At 38.8% G+C, this 23,851-nt stretch overlaps 2 protein-coding genes across 7 annotated transcripts in view; one reads left to right on the top strand and one right to left on the bottom strand.

Moving 5' to 3' along the window:
- gabrb4 (gamma-aminobutyric acid type A receptor subunit beta4) overlaps positions 1–23,851 on the bottom strand; it is a 153,559-nt gene that overhangs the window by 90,287 nt on the left and 39,421 nt on the right. The window lies entirely within an intron of this gene.
- gabra3 (gamma-aminobutyric acid type A receptor subunit alpha3) overlaps positions 1–23,851 on the top strand; it is a 67,249-nt gene that overhangs the window by 12,977 nt on the left and 30,421 nt on the right. For both annotated transcript variants that reach the window (XM_086013253.1, XM_086013251.1), the window contains exon 2: positions 11,562–11,668. In XM_086013253.1, the coding sequence (XP_085869379.1) occupies positions 11,583–11,668 (86 nt within the window). In that variant the 5' untranslated portion in view covers positions 11,562–11,582. The remainder of the gene's footprint in view (positions 1–11,561; positions 11,669–23,851) is intronic.

Genomic DNA, 23,851 nt, shown 5'->3' with positions numbered 1-23,851 from the left:
TATGAGACGACTCATCAATGAAGGCTGTATAAATAAGTAGAGAGCGACAAAACCCTAAGTAATGATGTTTCCACACAAGGATTACTAAAGATCCATTCGTAATTACTTATTGGCGTATTTCTATTTTGTGGAATCAACTTAAACTCGCCCCTCAACGCCTAAAACATTTTTGCGACATTGGTTGCCCTCAGATTGGTTCAGATTGATAAAAAAATAAATAGATAAAAAAAAATTTAAAAAAGCATGTACCTGGGAAAGTCTATTCCAGATTCAAATTGTTGGCATCATAAAACCATCATTTGTAATGTCAATGCTTTCCGGGTCTTACTGTAATGGAAACAGAAACTACCCCTATTCACGTCATCTGATTAATGTTTCATTAGTGCAAGATTTAAATGTTGTAGTTTTTAGAAGCCAATTTTTTTGTATGACATCAATGGTTCATTAACAAACCTAAATAGTGTGAACGCGTGAATAGCAGAACTGCTGTTGCTTCTGGACTCATCTCAAAATGTGTGGTTAGTGATTTTATTGGATAATAAAAAGGACCCAACCTCTTTGTGCCCAAGTGATTTCTTCTTGTTAATTTATTGCTACCTGGCTATCAGCCAATGTTCTTGTAGAGACAGTCTTCTTAATAAGGTTACAACATAATAACTGTTGGTGTACCTTTTTGCGCCCATGAATACCCTTCATCAGTAATGGATAGGTTTAGAAATTTCCTGCAGCAATTTAGACACAGTACTGGTATAGTCAGACTTTGTTACATATATAATTTGATTATGAGTCTCTCCAGGGAAATTAAGTATAAACTCTACCGTAGTCCTGGAGATTATACGGCTTGCTCATCTTCAGTCTCTGACTGGTCCTCGCAAAGTCGTTATGTAGTCAAAATAAAACATAAAATATGTTGTGCTTTTATTCCGGAAGTGGGCAGTACAAGCAAGTAAGGGCAACAAATTGTCTCCTGTGTCTGTTGCCAATGTGGTGACTTTGTTGGTGCATTTAGCGACATTTTTCTAGAAACTACTTTTCAAAAATGACAACAAAATAATGTTAGCAAGATTACTATTTTGTGCACGTTGAAGAGAAGAGTAAGGGTTTTCCCTGATAATGATAGTCCCAAATAGGAACAGCTAAGCAATATACCGTATGAGTTAGCGGTCAGTGCTCATAATGTCAGCACACTTTAAGAATATAGAAAAATCGATACCCTAGATATTTTTTGTGTGAATATTTAATAAATTGTGGTATCATGTTTTGCGTATATATGTCATTTTAACAAGACCGTTTATACTTGTGATTAACATCTTTGTTGCAATTCTGATGAGTTCAAACTTAAAATCCTTTTGCGACTTTCAGAAAAAAATTCACCCAAAAATATAGATCCCTTTTGTGTTTAAAAAAAATTCACATACTAAATCTATACATTTCATCAAAATGATACAAATGCCTTTCTTAGATTGGTATGAAATTAAATGTGCCCCTTGACAACTATTCCAGATTATCACATGGCCACAAAATTAATGTGCCACTTCTGTTCTACTGTAAATATTTGTGTTGCACACCACAACACATGCAGGCATTCAAGGAGGAAGGTCAGAGTGATGCGGCGCACAAACGGTTGCGGCGGCGATTGGCGCATTGCTCAAGGTCAGCTTGACAGTGGTCAAGAAGCAGGCCAGCATCTCAAAAACTTGCCAGTTATTTTTTGACTGAATCTAGAGTCAGATGAGTTACTACAGCCCAAATGTAAACTTTGATGGAGAAGTTTTTTAAACGCAAACACTGTGTTGTGCTATTGAGAAGAAAATGAAAAATTTCACACCATAACAGTGAGCAAAATTAGGACTTTTTGTTATCTCAAGCACTTTATCCAGGTGTTATTCATTCCTGCTTGAGGCTTCAGATCTTAGGGGAACTCTGTCTGCTACTCAGTGAGATCTGACCTTCAGGGTTAATTTCCTATTCTTCAATTTCCTCTTCACTGCAGGAATAAGACGATACAGACTCTGGTTGTGGTTTTCTCCATGGATCCACCTTCTTCACATTTTAAAATTGCATTTTTAGTGCGAAAATTGCATTTCTTAAATGAACAGAATTTTTTTTTTTTTTATCTGTTATACTTAAGAAAAAAAAAGTATCGAGGAAACGTTTGATGATATCATTCAGAGTTGTTCCATTTGAAAATCTCTCCGGTATCGATGTTTTTTAGTTGTTGGTTATTTCTAAACAAAAACACAATTTTCACTCAATTCACCAATAACCTCCAAACATTTGAAAATCTGAATCAAGGGGGCTCATCAGCAAGTTCATCATAAAATAATGACTGCCTTGCAAACAAGTGGCACACGCTGTGACTCATGAATAATGTAAACAACCTTACATCAAAATGTGCCAAAACAAAATGTGATACACCTGTGGCCTGGTGTTGACAAAAACTAGAATAGGCAGATTTCAAGAGTTTACCCTGGTTTGAAGTGTTTCATCCATTTCCTTTCTTCCACTGGCGGGGTATTGCGTGTATGTGATCATTTGTATTCCCATAGCAACCTCACAGCACCGGATTACTATGTTGACCTGCAATATCATTCCCTGCGCACATCACTTGGCTTGCTGAACATTTCCAACCATGCAGGTACCTACATGCATTTGACGTAATATTGAAATCATTCTGGGTTATATGGAATGTAGCCTATAGAATTTCTAAAGTTTATTTTGGTGCACACCTGCAGCTGGCATCCATCCATGCATTCCTAGAAGTGCCGGCATGGAAAATTTCCTCCGGTCTGGTTAACCATCCAAAAGTGCAACAGCTTGCTTCACGCTTTAGTAAGAATCCGGTGCGGACAAACAACTGAGCAGTGACACTCATTTATCCTTCATGTGGGGTCCCACTCAGTCGGCCATGTAATGCCGTCGGCTTTGAAAGAATCTGGTCTGGTTAAGCCTTTCACAAATATTCTATTTGACATGTTCTTCAAGGGAAAGGTTCTGCTTCAGAATACATTCTTGGAATATACAGTACATGTGTCTAGTATAAACTAAACATAAGCAAATATAAACACACAATGAATGATACATTCTAGCTAAATGTATTTAAATGACATGTTTATACATTTTCTTAGTAGTGGGAAAGCCTTCTAATGCTTGCTTTTGCCTGCTTTTTTCATCAGTTAAATACTGACGACCAATGATTCTCTTTTGCTGTTATTACAATAACAACACTCATACATTTCTTTACTCAACAGCAGAATAAATGGTGAGCTTTTTCAGCGGCCACGATAATTCTTATGTCCATTGCTCGGTTGCAGCTCATTTTGTTTACTTCCATTATTTCAAACATGGCATTATCATTGCGGGGTTACACCGAATTGTTTCGGGATTGAGCAGAAATGTCATAACAAGGCATGGGGTAACGCATGCACAGGTGGTAAGTGCCAAAGGAGGCATTACTCTTCACCATCACTCAATGAACAGCAACAGATTTCTCCTACAAGGCTGGCACCTCTCCCTTCGTTTAATAGCTGCGTTCCTTTTCTTTTTAATTAAGTATAAGTGATTTGTATGCAGATTTGCAGTGCGTTGGTGTTGCCACCAAGTCTAATTGCAAAAGTCATACTGATTTAGCTTATTATTCCATTTATCTGATCAAGTCTCTCACTCCCAGCACGGGGTTGGGAGTCGGGGTTGTTGTGGGGACACTTGCCTGACGACAGCATGTTTTATTATCAAGTTTGAGTCAAGCAGAAAATGTTCAACATGCAGGTAAAACTCTTCCAGTTATTCCTGCCCGTCAATGAATAATTGAAAACCTTCCGTAAACAAAGGTATGCTGCCTTCAGGAAAGTGTTTTTGGATTAATATGGGTCATTGAACTCTGTTGCTACATGTGTCAGGGGACAGACGCTGGTCACTTGTATACTGTATACTGTATACTTTGCACATTTGGTCAATGGGTAAGAAATGTTCGTAGAACAGATTCAGCTCGAGGGAGTTGTTTTGTTTGTGTGTGTGAAAATACTAAACTCCGTACGCAATATAGATTGACTGTAACTTGGAAGTTAAAAAATAATGAGAGTCAATAAAATTCAATGGGGGTCACCGGAGGTGCCAAAACTCTTCACAGCAGCACAAAACACGCCTGATGGCTTGACAGGTACGGCATGAACATTTATATTACAAGAAGTAAAGGAAAGAAATCAGTCACAAAAAATACCACTTAGCCATTTTCATCATGTGATTTTTTAGTCCAAAACCTCAAATTCTTTAATACATTGGAATCCCCAAATTTAAACGGCCCAAAGATTTTACGATTCAGAAATTTACCTGAATTCACATTGAGGCACATCTGCGATACCACTTAGAATGCTTAAGAGGGGGACTGAAGCAACCCCAAAAAGATGCAACAAAACGGATCCTGCATCTTTTAGAAAGATATTGACCTAAACACGCCGCCAAAACAACAAAGGAGTTCATCAGGGGGAAGAAGTGGAACATCTGTAGACTTAACTTTGGCAGTCAATTCTGGCAAAATCAATCAGCTTCTTTAAACCCCACATGCATTTTACCCGACAAAGCCGAGACTAAAGTGAGTAAGTCAACTGACTGTGGTGAAAGCATATATAAAAAGTGTACACACCCCTATTCAAATTGAGATGAAAAAAAAAAAAAAGAAATTAGATCATTTCAAAACTTTTCCACCATTAAAGTGACCAATAGAAAACCTGTACAACTCAAATGGGAAAAAAAAAAAAAAAAACTTGTGTTAAATTGTAGTCAGCACGCACCTTACCCCAAATAAAGTTCGGATGCCATAGCTGGCTTTTCCTGACATTGTCGTCATATTTCACAGCACAAGCCATGGTCTGCAGAGAGCTTCCACAGCATCAAAGACATCTCAGTGTTCAAAGGCGTCAGTCAGGCGACAGTTTGACAACAATTTTGAAGGCATTAAATAGACCATGGAAAACAGTGATGACAGTCATTCAAGAGAGGAAAATATGGCACAACAGTGACATTACCAAGTCACCTGGATGTCCCTCAAAAACTGATGAAAAGTAAAAGAATAAAACTGTTCAGGGAGGCTGCCAAGAGGCTGAAAATAATCATGAAGGAGCTAAAGTAGACAGAAGACAGAAACCCTATCGTACAAAGAAACAAACATACACTTGATTAAAATCTCTTGAAAGTATGTGGGAAAACGTCTTGCGGTCCGATTATACCGAAGTCTGAACTTTTTGGCTGCAATTCCAAAAGGTATATTTGGCGCGAACACAACACCGTTCATCACCAAAAGAACGCCATACCGACAGTGTGTGAAGCATGCTGATGGCAGCCTTATGCTTTGGGGCTGGTTTTCTTACTTTGTCAAGGTGGAGGGAATTACAGTATGAAGAGTTCAAGATATTAATCAGTGTTAGCACTAACATTTCAGGCTTTTTGCTTTTTACATCTGAAGTTCATTCGGGGTTAGAGATACTATAAAATGGTGGCAGATGTGAGCTGTTCACTCTCATTTGATGTGAGTGTGAATGTGAGTACTTTGGAACACAGCCACATCCCCCAATTATACAAAGGAGTGCACATTTTTACACCTGTTTATTTTTCTTTGCCTCTCTTAAACATGTATTTTCTGCTCAATTTGTTGTTCAGTTCTACAGGCGGCTATAAATCCCCAAAATTGGTGGGAAAAGTTTGTTCACGATTTATCTGGTCTCATTTTTTGATATGACAAAAACCTGGTCTTTTATAAAAATATTTTTGGAAGGGAAATACCAAATCTGTCTTTGTAAAAGTTACTCCTCTTTTCTTGTTTTTATTTACAAAAAAAACAATTATTTTCTCTCCCCTACCCAAGGACAGCTACATCGTTTTTCTTTGTTTTGTTTTTTAAATGCATGACCTTATTACTTTCCTGATTTAGTACCAATAAAATAATCAGGCAAGCCCCCCAAGATTCGGAGGAGATTAAATATCTTCATATTTGATTAACCAGACTTTTGGGGGTGTTTGTTGCATTCTTGTGTTACTGTTTCTTCCATCAACTGTCACCAGTACATTAACACAACATTACTCAGACAGCTTTAGCAGAGGGAGTTGAAAATTACTTTTAACTAACTTTGTTTCTGTCCTAAATTGTGAAGAGAAGCTTATTGTCAGGTGGCTCCGGGCTCATATTACACATGTGAGGAACAAACGTAAATCCTGATAGAATACCAGCACTCTAATAACAAACAAATGGAGCACCAGGGAAACAACCCAATAAATTGATTATTTGGTTGCCACTAATTATATTATCTTGCATCACGGCAATTTATAAAGGGCGATACAAATTGTAAAACAATAGTCAGAACAAGGCTAATAACAAAAAGTTAATTAATTAGGCAACATGTCCCAAAGAAGAAATGCTTGATAGCATGATTTGAGTTTATGTCTAATAACAACAATCTAATGAGATCCCCAAAAAATGTATCAACAATAAAGGTAATAACGTTCAGTTTTACTTGACACTGTCAAATTATTACAGTATTAGTCTTATTAACATTATTTTTGGTGTTGTGCGCAGTGATGCACCCAATTAATTTATAATGAAGAACCACAAAAGACCACATCTTCTATATGCTGACTCTAAAAGCAGGGGTGTCAAAGTCAAATGGATGGAGGGCCAAATAAAAAATTTTGCTACAAGCTGAGGGCCGGACTGACACAACAGCCACGGGGGTGGCAAACATAGATGGAAAGAAATATATTACAGAAATAGTGCAACGAATTGGGTTATCTGTTGTGGTCGAATTTGTGTTTTGCCGGTTTTTGTTTCCGAGGTTAGTGAAGGCATCGCGCAGCTCGCTGTATGGGAGAGGATGGAAGCGAGAAGAGCGGAGGAGGAGAGCCGTTGCACTTCTTTGACTGAGTGGTTGTCGTACTGTATTGCCGTCGGCTGCGGCCAAGAGTAGCCGGTTGGACTAATAAAAACGTGATAATTAAACTACGTCTGTGTTCTTGGAAGAGGCTACAATATATTTTAAAGCATGACGTCATCGGCAGGCGCAAAGGACCCAATCACATCTGCTACCCACACCGGCTTGCTGCGGGCCGGATTTAATAATAAAGCCATATCATCCCAGGGGAGGTAGAAAACCTTCTCTGGCCCGCGGGCCTTGACTTTGACGTATGTGCTCTAAAGTGAACAACCACAATGACATTTTTTTTCTTCAAATACCACTGGCTAAATTACACGTTTTATTTTTGGGGTCATCAAGGTTATCAGTTTGTTGATGACCCCATCCTTTTTGAAATTCAACGCGTTCTTCGGAGAGCATTTAGACTGAATATGTCTTTAAAACCTCCAACTGGAGTTCGTTAGCCTTTACCCAGACGTGAAGGGGGGGGACACGAGATTGCGCTGCTGCCTCTGTCCTTCCAATTCTCATCACTTATCTTCAATGCAGAAATCTCTTCGCAAACACACCCAGTCGCAAAATTCAGAATATTAAATCAGAAATGCTTTTCCAGCATTTTCTTTCTGTCAAATAAGATTACATTACTCATTGGATTAATGCCTTTTTAGCCTGTGAAAAGAAATGGAATACAAATGTTAAGAGTGTGAAATGTTGAGTGCTTTAGGTTTATTGTCACCTGAGGCAAGCTATTTTTAATTTGCTAACAAAAGCATTGCGTTTCTCTCCCTTTTTTTTTGTCTTCCTTTCTTCCTCTGTTTCCAGAACAGTCAGAGCCCCAGGAACTGAGCCCTCGATTTGCATGACAGGTATCGGTAGATCAGGTGCACAATTGTAGACGGCATACCAGGGGCACTCTTTCTGTTTGTTATTGTCACATGGAAAGGATTTGCGAGACTTTTTAATACTGCTGTAAGAAGCAAATTTTCTTTGCGATTTTTCTCATCGGTGCTAGTGTCAGAGAATCAACACAACAACAGACGTCTTGAAGAAAATTCAAATTTGTTTAATGCGCAGTTAGAACGATTACGAGTTGCCTTCTGTTTTTCACTGTGTCATGTTTGTTTCTTGAGCACATCGTTAGTCTACCAGTAGCTGTGCATCTTTTTAATGAGACATCCTTTTAACAGTTTAACTAGTTCAGTAAACAGCTGTGTGTTCCAGTGGGACCTCAATAGCGCATACTGCTGAGGGATCTACATATATTTTAAAATATTTATGTATCCAGGACATTAAAGAGTGCTCAGGGTGTCATGTGTAATGAACGTGGTCATGTGTGTGGATGAGAGGATATTAAATGATGGCCTTTTGTGTCAGACATTACAAGACGGGGAAATAACATCCATAAGTCCAGGGGGTATAATTTGGTTTTATTAAGGAACATAAAACCTTTAATGGTTAATGATGCAGTATTAGCCTTAACAAAATGCTTAAAGGAAGGAGTAAAAACAATGTTTGTATTTACAGAGAGAGAATTCTCCTGGTTTAATTGGCTCCTTGTATGTCGTTGTTACATCCGCTATAAATGTTATGTTTTCTTCACCGACTCCGAAATTATTTGGTTGCTGTTTGGAAGATTTCCAGAAAATATTTTAGTGCTGTGGTGTGGCGTTGGGATGACGATAAATTGTTACATTTTGGTACAGGTAACAAAACCCTATGTGTGAATACTCAGTGAATAATACATTACAATAATACAATAATACACCCTCATGAAAAATCCCAGGGTTATGCACGGGGTGTGTATTTATGAAGGTTAACAATCTGTTGCTAATCCAAATTGGGTTGCTTTGCCGTGGCAGAGATCTAAAGAGTGCCTAGTTGTGCAAGTGTCGATTCAAGTCATATCTGCAAATGCATGTGGACTAACTCGGGTGAAAACACACTAAAAGAGAACGTTATTACTCTGTGTACTGTAGTATTTGTGAATAGGATGCGTGGTCTTAAGGGGCATGCACTATTGATTAACGTCAGTATCTGGAGTCTTTTGACCAGTTGAGCCTGGTTCACAGGGCAGGATTTTAAAATTGTCGGCCGACTTCCAAACTCTGAGAGACCGCACACGTGACAGGAAATATTGTCAGTGCGAAGTCAGGTCATAAAAACAATCCAACATGTTGAATATCCCCGATTTGAGGTCCGACGTCCTTCCGAGCGGCCGAAATCAGGCTGGGCACACCACAAACGGCAGAATTATCTTCTTAGATTATCTTTGGAGCCATTACGAGAGTCGGCCCCGACCTACGATTGTCGGGAGGGGAGATTCGAGGCTAAAATCGGGCCTATTATCCTGCCGTGTAAACCAGGCTTTAGTCGACTGTGAGTGCCCGGGCTTGGGAATGTTTGCTATTTTTTTTTTCATCTTGTATGTTTGTGTCTCACGGTTTGTCCTGGTCAAAAATGGCTGAAGTGCATCGGCAATTCTATTTCTCTTTCACTACATGCTACAGAATTACCGCACCGTAATTGCTCCATTTTTTTCACTTCACTTGAGCTGCGGTGTACTAAGGCTTGCTCATGCCTTAATTTTTGGCCCATCAACACAAAAAAATGACTGAACTTTAGCCAGTAGAGTTGCTTGGAATGAGCGGGGCTTTTCGACAACAGGGACAGTCAGTCACACAATAGCACAGTGGCAAAGAGCAATCACTGAAATGATCAACCTGCCCCGTACATTATACTTCAAAAGCGAAGATCAGTGAATTTAGTGACGGCCAAGCCAGGCTTTTACAATATGAGCCTTTTTTTTTGGAGCCATCAGCGAATGGCTCTCTATTAGGTGACGATATGTTTCATTCTCAACCTGCTTGGCTGCTCTCTTTACCTAAAAAAATTAAACCAGTATCTGTTTTTCTTCAACCTTTGAGAAAATCACCTTCTGTGGCAAAGAGGCTTAATCTAACAGTAATCACACGGTGACTTGGAGTATGTTGATTTGTGAAATTCAGTTATAAAATGCAATGCAGTGTTAGCTTACTGTATGTTTCTCTGGACATAACCTCGCTGCAAGAAGACAGCTCCCTCTTAAGCATCTTCTCCTAATGCCTGACAAATGAAGTGCAGAGGGCTTTTGACAAAGCAGCAAAACCTTCAATCTATTGTATGCATCCAATCATTTGTTTGCTCTTCCTGCAATGAGAAGTGCTCTCAGTAACAGAGAGAACGTTGATTCCCCTGAGGGGACTGTTTGATCCTGCTGGCCGTAAAGGGGGCACAATCTCACAAAAGCACAATAAAAGCCTTTAAAGTACAAAACAGCTGCTACACATGTGCGCTCCAGTGCCCGTGCATCTGCTCTGCCGTGGTTGTTTTGCTTCTTTAGGCTGCCGTCAATAGCAAATCAGCCATTTTCTGAGAGTGGCTATGCTATGAGAAGAGGTGATTTCATCAGTGTGTATAGTGTACCTCGACTGCCATAATACGGGGCTCATGATTCAGTAATAATGCTGCATCTGCAACTGTGTTACAACGTGATACGGCATGCGCTCACTGGTTACAACTTTAGGCATGCCTATTCACTCTGATGAGATCCAATACGAAAAAAAATCAAGTGCGAATACTTGTATTTTTATGATGACACCATCTGTTTGTTTTGTATTTGTATCGGAGATGGTAGTATGATCATGTGAACTCTTATAGTGGTAGAGAAACATAATCAGGATTTTCAAGACAGTTCTTGTATTGTTATATATTGCTACACGCGTGTGGTTTCCAGTGACTTTATAACGGTTTTACTCATCAGATACGAATGTGTGCAGTGTTTGAAATCACATTCAACCATATTTACATTTTCAAATTTACTTCAAATCCTCATGCTAAATTTTGAGTTCATGTTCGGTGAAATCAACAAGGACATTTTCTCACTCACGCTCATGGACTAAATGTGTCAAATCTATTGCTCAGTTTCCATTCGTCAAGAACAACAGACTATAAATCTGCCGAGAAAGCAGTGATAGATTTGCCTCCACAAAAAGGGTTTGTTTGTTTAAACAACCGACTTGGGGTTGCTGTGTAGGATTGCTTAAAATCGCCTTCATTTAACAGTTCATGCACCAAGAGAACATCTTATTAAAACATGGGCCACAGACTGAACAATTTACACTTCGAGGAGACACGGTCCCCCAAGCAAAGGTGTGTGCGACAGTGCAGCACACATTATTTATATGCAAACTAATTATCTCATGACAATGATTGTCCACTGCCATACAGAATAGAGGCAGATTCACCCTTGGAGAGCTCTCACAACCACTCACAAGGTGATTTGCTGCCAGATACTCTATGGCACACACAAAGGACACTTTATGTGTCTTGGTTATGTTTTAATTAACCACGAATGTATGCTGCGGCACTGTGTATGTGCGTGTTGCCCTGGAGTAAAGAAAAAAAAAATGCGAGCAGTGAAGCATATATTTGTAAAACGTCAAACATCCACATTGATAACTGCACTTCTTTCTCTGTCATTTTGTATTGTTGTATTGGTCGGTTGTATTTCTCAAAACATGAAATGTAGATTGTGAATATTTGTCAAAAACAATTTGTAAAACAACATTAATATGAAAAGTTCAACGTCAGCATGACATCATGGTCTGTCGTTTCCCTTAGGAGTCCTCAGTTTAAATTGCTATGGCTGCTGCATTTTGGAAGGCTGAACCCCCGCACTTGACCTTGTGGATCTTCCTTCTATGCTTCACCATCATTCCTCAATCCAGGTAGGACAAAATGATCTCCTTTCAGACACTCTCTGTTCCGCCATATGCAATTCACAGTCTTCCATTCTCTTTGCCAGCTATTGTTTGCATGAGGTGTTTCTATCATGCCTCATTAATCAAGCCGACTGCTACACTAGACCTTGTAATCGAGCCAACATATAAACTCAGCCTACACTTCATTAGGTACACCTGTACAATCTAATTAGATACACCAAAAGAAATGAATTTAATGATACTGCCTATGATCCCGAATGGTACTAAAACGAAAGAAAGTGCAGAGACACAACCCTACTTATAAACATTCAGACATTTAAACAGACTGCCTTGTTGGCAATCTTTCTGCAAGTCCTATTATCTATCACGGGTGTAGCTGCGTGGCGAGTCCAGGTTGACTCGAGCATACTTAAAAAGAATGTAAGGACGGAAGGGCTTTAAATGGACGAGGACGGACGGGGGCGGAGGACGATTATTTTTATGAATAAGGACAGAGGGACGAAGACGGAGGATGGACCGGCAAAAATGGTGGCATTTCACTCCAGTCAGGTAGTGATTATGTGTGTGGATGCCACAAACATCTCCTTTAAATACAGTAACAACATTGCTTCTTTGTAAAACTAGAAGTGCCTTGATTGTGATTGTCATTTTACCAAATGAAGTAATCTACATTTTGTATATTGCCGTAATATTTTTGTTTGTAATATTGTTTTGCTCATCTGTAACTGAAAATATTCAGAATGTCAATGTGGATTAAAGCAGAACGTGTGCCACCTCATACAAAAGCAAGGTGAGCCTGTCCTCCCATCTAAATTTTGCACTCCATTGCACAGATCTACGGTACATTTTACTGACTGGTGAATTAATTTGCATTGTGCAGCACTGCACTGCTGCGATTGTCCATTCACAGCATTTTCTCTCCTGCTTCTTGTGCACATTTCTGAATGTGTTTGTTAAGAGACAGCTAAAAAAAAAAAGAAAAAAAAAAGACCCCTACTTTGTGTCTAGGTGTCATTTTAATCATGCCCTTTCTAATTTCAAGTGCAGAGAATGTGCGCTGGTTGCCATGTTAGCATTGTTGATAAGGCAGGATATTATAACAGGGGGAAATTGCAAAGTGTAAATCGCTTTAGCGATTTTGAACACTGAAGCAGAAGCTCACCAAACCAGGAAAACCGCAGGCTGGGCAAAGAATCCGAATATTGTGAAGAAGAAGAGGAAGATTATCCTAGTTTGCTTTGTGATTGTGCCACATGGTTCTCCGTGTTTATTAGTAGCATGATGTGTTGTAATGAGTTGGTTACATTTGAACATGTATAGTCTTGAACCGTATCTCAACCCATGTATTATGATACGTATTGAATCGTCTTTTATAAGCGATGCAAACCATTGATGTCCCCGATTATTTGTTGCTTCTGTTAATTTAATTCATTTAATAGTTCCAGCTTCCAGCTCCAACTTTTACATGTTGGTGCATATTAATAAACATAAAGCTACAGCCGCAATGGAATTATAGTCCCAATGAATCGAACCAAATCGAATCGTTCAACTTAAAAAATATATATATATAATTAAATAAATATTTTAGATATATATATATATATGTGTATAAATAAATACATATTATATATATGTATAAATAAATATTATATATATATATATAAATAAATATTATATATATATATGTATAAATAAATATTATATATATATATAAATAAATATTATATATATATAAATAAATATTATATATATGTATAAATAAATATTATATATATATATATATATATATATATATCATATTTTGCCCCTCCTTCTTGAGAATCCTAGGACCCCCTCTGTCATTTTATCTTGGTATAAAAACTTGATGTGAGGCGCTGTAGCTACCGATTGGCAGTATCCATTACATTAATTATGAATAACCATTTTATTCTTTATGAGAGCAGCATATTAATAATAACATACTGTATATGAAATGTTGACATCCTCAGGGACGAAAAAAAATGTCACACTCGTTCCAGTGGGATCCAAGCAGGCAGTGGGATTTATTATTCATGGCCAGAGCACACCACTTGACAACGACTTTCACAAATGGTAATTTTACCATAATTACCTTAACCATAATCAAGTGCACGCATGCGGTGTCCTTTCCCAGAACTGTCAACTTTCAAATGATTGAATTTTGTGTTTTTATAAAAGGAAAATTGTAATGAACTGGCTCTTAAAGAAAGAATGAATTGCACTATTTGGCTGCAACCAGCCGGCGAGCTATTGATTCAGTCTTGACTACATTGCAGTCCAAGAAGGAAAACGATAAGACATCCAGCATCTCAATGGCAACTAAACTCCGCCAGGCATTATTCTTCCCGATATAAGACTGGGTCCAAAGGGAGGTCAGATCGACTCCTATCTCGTTAAAAATATTTACTTGTCATACGTCCATTCCTAGAAATGGTGAATGTATTCTTTTACAAGTTAAGAATGCCAGCACATCAGCACGCAAAATGTCTCTGCATCAGCAGAGATTCCTCTGTCGGAGAGCTGCCACTTCCCCGGTGCCTTCTGATTCTATCATCAGAATCCAAATCGGCTTTAGTACAGTTGAGGAAGAAGACATTCCTGATGAATTACCATGTAACTGACAAAACCCCTTCGGGGAACTGGCATCCTGCAACTCGGCACGTTTCTTGCACATTCAAAAAGGAACCTGACATGCCAGATGGTTTGTTTCATAGAAGCACCTGGGACTGGGAATTGATAGAATCTATTTGCAAAAGGATAGGCACGTTGCGCACAAACCTAGACGGGAATCGAACAAATGCTCCAACCGTCAAATGGGTCAATCAGATCAACATGGTTAAGAATAAGCTCATGTGTGTCCATTGGCTTAGCCCGTTAGGAAGAGTCAAAATTGACTTTTCAATTAAAAAATGCTAATTATTCATGCCTTTGTTTGTGGTTTAATGATTGGCGGTGTATCAGAGCTGTTTTTCTTCACGGGCCACCATTGTTTACAACCACATTCAAACCAAATGTAAACCCAGAGCATCTGCCTTGAGGACCTGATGGGTCCATCTTGGCTGCAATCACATCCCTTCTCAGCTTGCAAAGGTGCATTTGCAAGATTACATCTGCATTATCAATCTGCCCTGCAAAGTTCCATTAAACTTGACACAATATTCATCTTCTTAACAACTTACGCATTACAGATCCTAAAAAATGTTAGTTTTCGCATTCAGTTCTCTGTAAATAATTTGTCTTGCTTGTTTCCACCCCGCCTTCCGTTGGATAGTCAACTCTTTTAATTAGACTATCTTGCTTCCTGTTTTGTTTGTAATGTGTAGCTACGTGGCTGGCTAATGTGGCATTTAATCGATAGCTATAAGGGTGAGAGCGTAATGTGTACACTTTCCCTATGGATTGGTTGTAACATTGGCCAGTCTTCTCACCTCGCCTACCATGAATTATTCACTGGGCGGCAGAGAGGGGCATCACTTTGAGAGGTGACCTGGTCAACAGATAACATTCTGTTTCGGCAGCGCTGTCAAGGTTAATGTGTCACAGGTCTTGAGAAGGGTAATGTATTCTCATGGCCTAGCCACTTTGCTGATTGAATTATCAGGTAAACAGGGGCTACTTTGAATGATGGGCGGGAGGCACGGAGGGGGACGATAAGGGGAGTCTGGGCAAAACTAATGGTAATCATACTCAATCAGTGAATATTTACCTCCTGCTGTAACCGAATGACAGCAGCACGCCAATGCTACGTAGCCTATTATACATAAATATGGTATCATTGAGATGTGTCACAATGTACTTCCCCCACTATATAAGAACAGGAGAACCCGTGTTGTATCCTGCACATATTGCTTCCGACGTGAAAACTTCATCACTGTAGTTGTTCTCATTGAACAAGACTTCCAGTCTCTTCCGCAAACAGCAGTTATTTTGTTCAGTCTTAAAACCCTGGCAAAACGACAATGTTTCAAGGCTACGTATTAGTGCCAACATTTCAAATGACATTACACTCGGGCGGATAGATAGCTCTGTTGTTGTAATCAGATATCTTCCTTCTCCAAAGAAATTGGTGAAGACAGGAGCCAAGAGGAAATTGTAATGAATCAACAATTCTGCCAGCATCCAGTCACAAACTATCACACAAACACAGTACATTTGAATTGTTATTCAATGGGATTGCTTTAACTGAATAAGCCAATTTTCTACATCAAGAGACATCTCAATGAATTCAATTTTGCCATAATAATATTTTTTTTAAGAAAGAACAAAAGAGAAGAGGCGCCAAGCTGAAACGAGCATAACGCTCAAACTTGAGGAGACAATAGATACTACTGAAATGGAAAGTGGTGTTTAATCGTGGATGATACCAGCACAAGAAATAAGAAAGGAATCGCATACCATACACGGTGCCTGTTACCGGCGTCAGCAGCTAGTGGCTAGCAGCTAGCCGCTAATCAAATGACCAATATAGGCTGGCAAGAGCCATTGGACTAGTAGTCTATAGGGATGTTCCGATCAGGGTTTTATGACACCGATACCGCTCATGCATGATTGTGAATCGGCCGATACCGATTACGATCACATGGAATATCTGTATATTTTTTTATTTATCTATGGTGACTGCTATTATGCAATAGTATCTGAAAAAAAGCAGCCATATTATTGCCGTAATTATGACAAAAATCGATATATATTTTCAAAAGCATGGAAAAATACAAAACCGTTGCTGGCACAATACAACAATTACTCAGTCATAAAGTTAACTGAAAAACCTGCATTTACCAGCTTTTAGTAACACAGTTTTTAACAGATCAAAATAATCAGCAGTCTCAACAGACTTAATTATGCAAAAAGTCAAATAAATAACATGCCACCTAAACATTGCAACACGCAACACGGCTGTAGGGCTGCGAAGCATGAGCTGCGGGTGATTAGATTTTTCGATCGGCAATAAAAGGCTTTGATCAAATGTTCTGATCACACAACCTTTCACGAAAATCGGCCGATCATGATTGGTGCCCGACCGATCGGAGCATCCCTAGTAGTCTACTTTTCAAAAGCGGTTTGATAGGCAAAAATGACAGTTGCAGTTCGTACTGATCATTTTTTAACAAACCAGTTACTCAAATCTGCTGTTTTAGCCTACAAAATCGCTACTGTGGTTCTGACGTCCCACGGTCTAAATTTCAGTTACTCTACTATTCAATAGAATTTTCAGTAGGATACCCGAATACCGAAACATTAAATAGCTGCAGCCCTAAAATACATCTTTATATACACTGTAGCTATAATGGTACACAGCCATTTGATGCGTTTGGTTTTCTTTGCCAACCATCCCACCAGTCCAACCCCCTTGCAGAACGACATCAGTTGAATTAAAGGAGGTGATGTCAGCCAGATTAGCGCATAGTTCTTTAGTTGAATCTACTTGTGGCTTCGCAGGAAATTAAATAAAATGTATGTTACTGGTTTCACATTGTGCCAATCTGCAATGAAAAATAATGACATCTTTACAGAGTCAGGTTTCATGTTGCTTCATAGCAGAGAGTATTACAACCCTTGCTACAGTTATAAATGATCCCTTCATTGCTGCTGATGCAGTTGATAGCATCTCTGAAATCCCTGCAGATATGAGTGCTGCGTGTTGCACCGTGGCTTGCTTCTAAAAGTGCATCAGAGACTAGATTGATGTCACCTGCAATGATAGCACACATCTCAGATCCTATCTCTGTGTTTGATCATTTCCTGCTGTTGTACGAACAGCGTCTCGAGCATCTAGCCTTCATTCGTGATGCTACATCCCCACATTGCTAACCAGGTCATCTTGTTAAACCTATTGACTATTGTAGTTTCACATCCTGACACTAGGATTTTAAAAATATCGATGTAAATGTAATTAGTATGTGACAATAACTGATGTGCAGTCAAACGTCTGTGGTGTATAAAAGTTTGCATTTTTTTAATAATAGGACACTCATTATAAAACTTTCATCAGTCAGTCCATATTATATGATGCTTGTTGTCATTTGGGTCACGGGTGAGCTGCAGCCTATCCCAGCTGACTTTGGACAAGAGGCTGGGTACACCCTGTATTGGTCACCAGGCAATTGCATGGGACATATAGACAAAAAAAAAAAAGCCACAGTATCACCTTCAATTTAAGTTACACGATCATTTATAAACATGTCAGGAACGCTTTACAATTGCAACGTTGAATAAAAGTTGAAAGTACTATCGTCTCAATTGTCTTTTTTTTTTTAATTTGCACAAACCTTAAAGAGTTCAAGCTGTAAACTAATGATCTGATTAATTGACTAATCTCAAGTACTATCGGTGACTAGTCGACTAGCAAAATAATCGTTTGTGGCAGCCCTACTCATTAATTCATTTATAATTAGAGGTTATGGATTTATTTGGGAAAGGTCTGAAGATTCTCATTAATTCTTCAAATAACATTAAATTAGCTTGGAAGAGGTTTGCGCTCTCCAAATGGCCTTCGTCTTGTTTTTGTGTCAGTGTTTGATCCAGGAGTGGCAGTGTGACAGCTGCACAGATAAGAAGGAAGCCGAATAGGCTTTGAGGAGCAGAGAGTACACTCAGTCTTCAGTCAGCTCCTCTTGAAGTGCCACTTTTCTTTTACTGGCCATCTTTGAGCATGCCATTCAAGATTGATTATAGTCTAGGCCGTGGAAATTAGCATACCAGTGTTGTCAACTCTCAGTCAAAAAACGTTGAACGACAAGGCGCCTTATTCATTTTGGGAGCTGCATTTAGCAAAGACCTGTCCTACTCTGCAGAGTATTTATAGTGAAAAGGCTAAGAAATAGCGTGTATATGAGAGAAGTAGTCAGTTAATGTTTAAATTAAAGTGGAGCGCAGTGCCAAAAATTCTGGACCACAACTTTTGACTAGGACTTTTGACAGGGTGTACAATGCTTAAAAACCACTATAGAATGTGTTCTATAAATTATTAATGTCATAGAAGCACTTACATTTACAAACAAATTTTGCTTGTAGGAATAATAATGCCAAGTCCAACAAGAAATTCTGAGACCTCTTCTGCAAGCAATCATAGATAGCAGATAACATTGCCCTAAAATATTACTGAGTCAAGGGAAGCACTTACTCCTTTGTCTGGCAAAATCGAGCCTATTCCACGCAGTTGCCATCATACAGCTTCTAATCACGATTCATGAGTCAAAAAGTCACCTATTGGCCTTCACTTTTGCAGCTTTCAGTGGAGGAATTCAGTACAGAGTCCAATGAAGTGACGGTCTTGGCTTTGCTAATGGACTGCGGCTGAATACCATTGCACAAGTGAAATTATAAGCGGTTCATGTAGCAGGATTTGTCAAAACTACGGACATTGATAGAGAATTATTCAAGTGCTCGGTCTGCAACCTCCCTTGCTCACTTGCATTCTGTGTATGAACTCCATGTTGATAAGAGTTGCTGTTTTCTTAAATTCGCACAGAGCTTGCATTGGCACAATGACTTGTATGTTGCTGAAAAATAGTTCAGTTGAAAAGAATGGAAACAGGAATTCCCTTCTCTCTGCTGCAAGAAAATGTATACAAATCTTGATGTTTGCGTTAAGGTGTTTTGGGCCTAAAATGTATTCAACTCTTTTTTTGTTTTAATGGTGCAATATTGAAGTCAGCAAGTCATGGGCAAAAGTCAGCAGTCTGAGATTCCCAGTGGTCACATAACCTAGCAGCATCTATAAAAATCACAAAGTGTGTACCTCAAAGGAGAGTTTAGGCATTTGCTGTGTGCGTAGTATGGTTACTTTTACAAAATGTAATGAATGCATATCATGCAAAGGCTGACCTTGTACCTTTGTTTTATTTTCTTTCTTTTTTTTTCAGAACGCTACAACATGTCCATATGCTTCAAAATAGCAAAGCTACTACGATATAGTAGTTTCGCTTTTCACAATGTCCATTTAAAATAACACAATTCATCACACCTGAATGAAACGGTAAATAGAACCAGATACAAGGAGCAGGCAAGTATTTGGGGATCCTGAAGGAAGAGTTGGATAAAATTAGAAATCGCATTCATTCGTGGCTAGACTTTATAATCACAAGAAGTGTAAATGAAATGTCTATAAGATAAGATAAGATAAGAATGCCTTTATTGATCCCACAGTGGTGATTGTGTGGTGATTATTTGTGTTGTTTGGACAAAATCCGTTTCAGAGTGTGAAACATTAAATCTGTTGGCACATATTCAACAGGTGCATCCGTCGGTCCGACTAAATGTGCTTGTTCAACAATGGGGGGAATTAATGATCAATTAACAATTACACGTAAAATGCTTGGTAACGGAATGGCAAAACATCACAGAAAAAGCCCTGAAGCCAAGTAATGCATCTCACTTTCTATCATTGTGTAGTGTGTGAGAATGTCTCTGGAAATAATCTGAATTCCAGAAAATCTGAATTTTTATTGTCATATTGACAAAGATGCATGTTACACAAAATCTTGTTCATTTGAAGTGTATTATCAACAAATCGTGTGCATTTGAAGTGTATTATCAACATATCTCTTTAAATAAAGACAAGGGCAAATATGTTGAGGTAGATAAAAAAAAAAAGACTATAGCTGCATTGCCCCTTGAGTGTACCAAAACTGCTCTGCTAGCAACTGCTATACAGTAAATCCTCCATCAGTTGTTCTCCAGCGCGTATAATCTTCCTAAACGGCCAAGTGGACGAACACAGAACCAAGCAAAGACAAATCCTTCACATTGTTCAGGCCTGAAAAAGCTACATGGGACCCATTGATAAGAGACAACGCGCTACATAATGCGCCACTACATAATGCGCTGCTTGCATAACTATCAATATATTGTTGATAGGAGAATCTGGTATGAGAGATTAGCCATGTTGGAAAGGGTAACCCATGTATCATTTTAGGCATGGAATTTATTCATCAGGACTGTGCTAATTAGAACACCACCACTCATACACCCCCACATTTTCACAGCTTTTGATAATAGGTGCTTGGAGTTAAATATTTATAATATTCAAACTAGGTCTCCCAAAGCCTCATCCAGGAAAGTTATCAGGTTTCAATATTTTTTCTGCAACGCTTCAAGCGGCCTCGCTAATTAACATTATTTGATTTCACTCGCCCTTGGTGCTCGACAGTAAAAGTCTTCAATAAGTGCATCAGCTGCCACTTTAGTGTTGGAATATCTGGATTTTTACATGTCATCCGTGGCTCGTGTATCACTTCAGACACGGGTGATGGAAATAAACATATGATGAAAGAGATGTATCCTCAAGTACTCAGTCTGAAATATTTCATAATTTAATTGAACAACGCTTGGAGGTATGAAGCCATGTCATTGTTGAACAGTATTGTAGTCAGCAGTTATGTAGATTCAAACTATAATCCAAATTTTGGGGGTGACATCACTCTGCACCGATGGGAGCAATATTACAAATCGAAACCATAAATTAATCACCCATATTTCAGCATTCCCACCTTTCTAGTGGTATTAAACTACACAACATCATTAGTGAGCACGGAGCATTGATCCATCACTGTTGACTCTGCTGCTCCAAAATGGAAAGTAGGAATGCCATTTCACAGGACCTTAAAGTTGGTTTCAGGCCACATGGGAAGGGAGGAAGATACATATTGCCTTGGGTGGCTTGCTTTATAATTCTGATTTCATCCAACTTTGTAGGGACAAATTTGTGCTTTTGAACCACCATCATTCATGAGAATTCAAATGCTTCTTTTTGTGTGCAGATGTTTTGCAACACATATTTCTAAAACGACAACAACTTCAGTAATGAGTATTTTGAGAAGAACAATGAGACAATAGAAGGAGAAGACTGTACACTGAAAGTTGAGTGAAATAGCAGAGCTAGCATCACCTATGTGTTAGCACTTATGACTGGTAGAGTGATTCGGTTCAACTATTAGCAGTTGTTAACTTAGTTTGACTGAAACAATTGTGTTCAAATCAGAACAAAACGGAGGTCAGCGCCACAGAACAGAATGAGGTCAACCTTCGTGGCTCAAATGCAGTCTTGAACTAATGACTGTCAGAACTGAACACGTCGAGAACACAATTGCTGGTTTGCAAACAAGTGTACTTGAACGCATCCTCACCCAAGTTGCTCCGGAGGCCCTTAGATCAATTATGGTCACACACCTCCGAGCTGGCAGCAGCATCACTCTGCCCTGAGAAGCAACCTCGAACACAAAACATCTCATCTCAAGCCAAGTCTGCTACCTTTAAACGGTCTGACTGCTTCAGTGTGCCAACACAAGAATAAATTGTTAAACGTGATTGCCTTAAAACACTTTTCAGTTGTCAATCTTGTAGATTTTCTGTCTTTGAGATGGAAATGAGAAAGTCGATCCATATTTCTTGTGAAATGAATCAAGCATTGGTTAATTAGTGCAAGATGAGAATGTGTTCAACATGTTTTTACCGGGTAATATTTAAATTCTGATCACTTCTTCAAAGAATAATTTTTCTCTCTTACCCAAGAACTAGAAAAAAAAAGACATTTAACAAACATTGTTACAAAAGATTATGGCTGGGGATGCATTCTGTGTCAATCGACACAGCTATAAATGTCATGCAACGTAACTATATAAAGGTGTTGGACAACAGTTTTTCAGATGTGTTTCATAACTGAGTTTTAAAACTGGACAGAGAGGGGACTTGCCTAACACTTAACAGATGTTCATTCCAAAGGGAGGAATCGGCAACGGAAAAAGCTCAATCGTGTCTGAATCTTTGCTTAGTCGTCAGTACTTCCAGTAGCGTCTGGTCCACTGACCAGAGGCACCAGGCAGGTACATAGAGGTAGAGGAGCGCGGAGATTTGGATATGTTTTTTGTGTTGTTTTGGTTTTTTGCCATTTGACAAAATGTTACAAAAAAGGGCCTTCATCTTAGTTATTCCTAAAAAGAATCAGGATTTTGTTACACACAAAAGGAATAATTTTGGTATATTGAGGCCTCAAACCGGCACAGTGTCACAGAGGTGCTTCACACGGCATTTAATTCCTCACATGCAATGATCAAATAGCCGAAATTCACTTTTAACCATCATACTTCCACTTCACATTGACTATAAAATGCAGTAAGATGACAGTCAGACGTCAAAAATGAACTACTCATTAGACAAACTCAGAAGCTCTCAGAAACTTACGAGAAGTCCGACAGAGTGACATCGAGCAACACAAACAGGATTATGAAACATTTTACATGCTTGTTTTTCAGGTGAGACTAAATAGAATCTTCGTGCTAGATTTCCTCCTCTATCTATATGCATGACTACTTGAAGAACCCGTCACAGCATTAGGTACTTCTGCTACTCTAATGTGTGTTCCTTATTTACTTACATTTGTGCAATGCACAGAGATGGATTGCACTACAACTCAACAACACACATACAAGGTACATGTACTTGGTTATATTGAATGTAGCACCAAAAACAAATTGTTATTTAGGTCAAGGGGGCATTCTTAATACAGCGTTCAGATTTTACTGGGTCGGTTGCCAATGAAGTTACTGTTGAGTGTATATTCGTCTACTGAGGCAATAACAAAGGACATGTGCTTCATCTAAAACCTACAGGTGCTTTACCGCTGCTTTTCAAGTAGTTCAGTGTGGCGCAGACATCGTTAAGAATGATGTCTTTGGGACTGAAGGCTTTTTGGCATTTTCAAAATGTTCACCAGTGCATTTGAAGGTGCTATAATAGAGTTTTGATTCCGAATAATACATTAATAATAATGCTAATTCATGTGAAATGAGATGTAGCAGAAATGGAACCCATGGCAATATAGAGAATTCTGTGATAATGACACATTTCAACTGCTGCATTATTGTACTGACATTGGTAGATGTTGTTTTGACTTAAAGAAGTATGCTAAACCCAACTCCAACATCAACATTGTTTAAGTTTTATTCGGCTAGCGCTTAAAAGGCTGAGGCTGTAGCTCTCATGGATGTTATTTTTTTATTGCAGGGCAGATTAAACTAGAGAAGGCAAATGTGCAAGGTTTCACTTTAAACCGATTGCAGGTTAGTTTCTAAAATCTAAATGTTTTTAAAGTGTGTCGATTGCCACTGAACAATGGTTGCTATCGCTGCATTGAGTGTTTGCTGATTGGGAATTACTTACCATTCAAGGGAT

The sequence above is a fragment of the Filicampus tigris genome, chromosome 17 (genome assembly GCF_054856515.1).
Source record: "Filicampus tigris isolate MCC_2025a chromosome 17, RoL_Ftig_1.0, whole genome shotgun sequence".
In the NCBI taxonomy this organism is placed as follows: domain Eukaryota; kingdom Metazoa; phylum Chordata; class Actinopteri; order Syngnathiformes; family Syngnathidae; genus Filicampus; species Filicampus tigris.
Note: the sequence above shows the minus strand (reverse complement) of the source record. Positions and strands in the feature narration are given on the sequence as shown.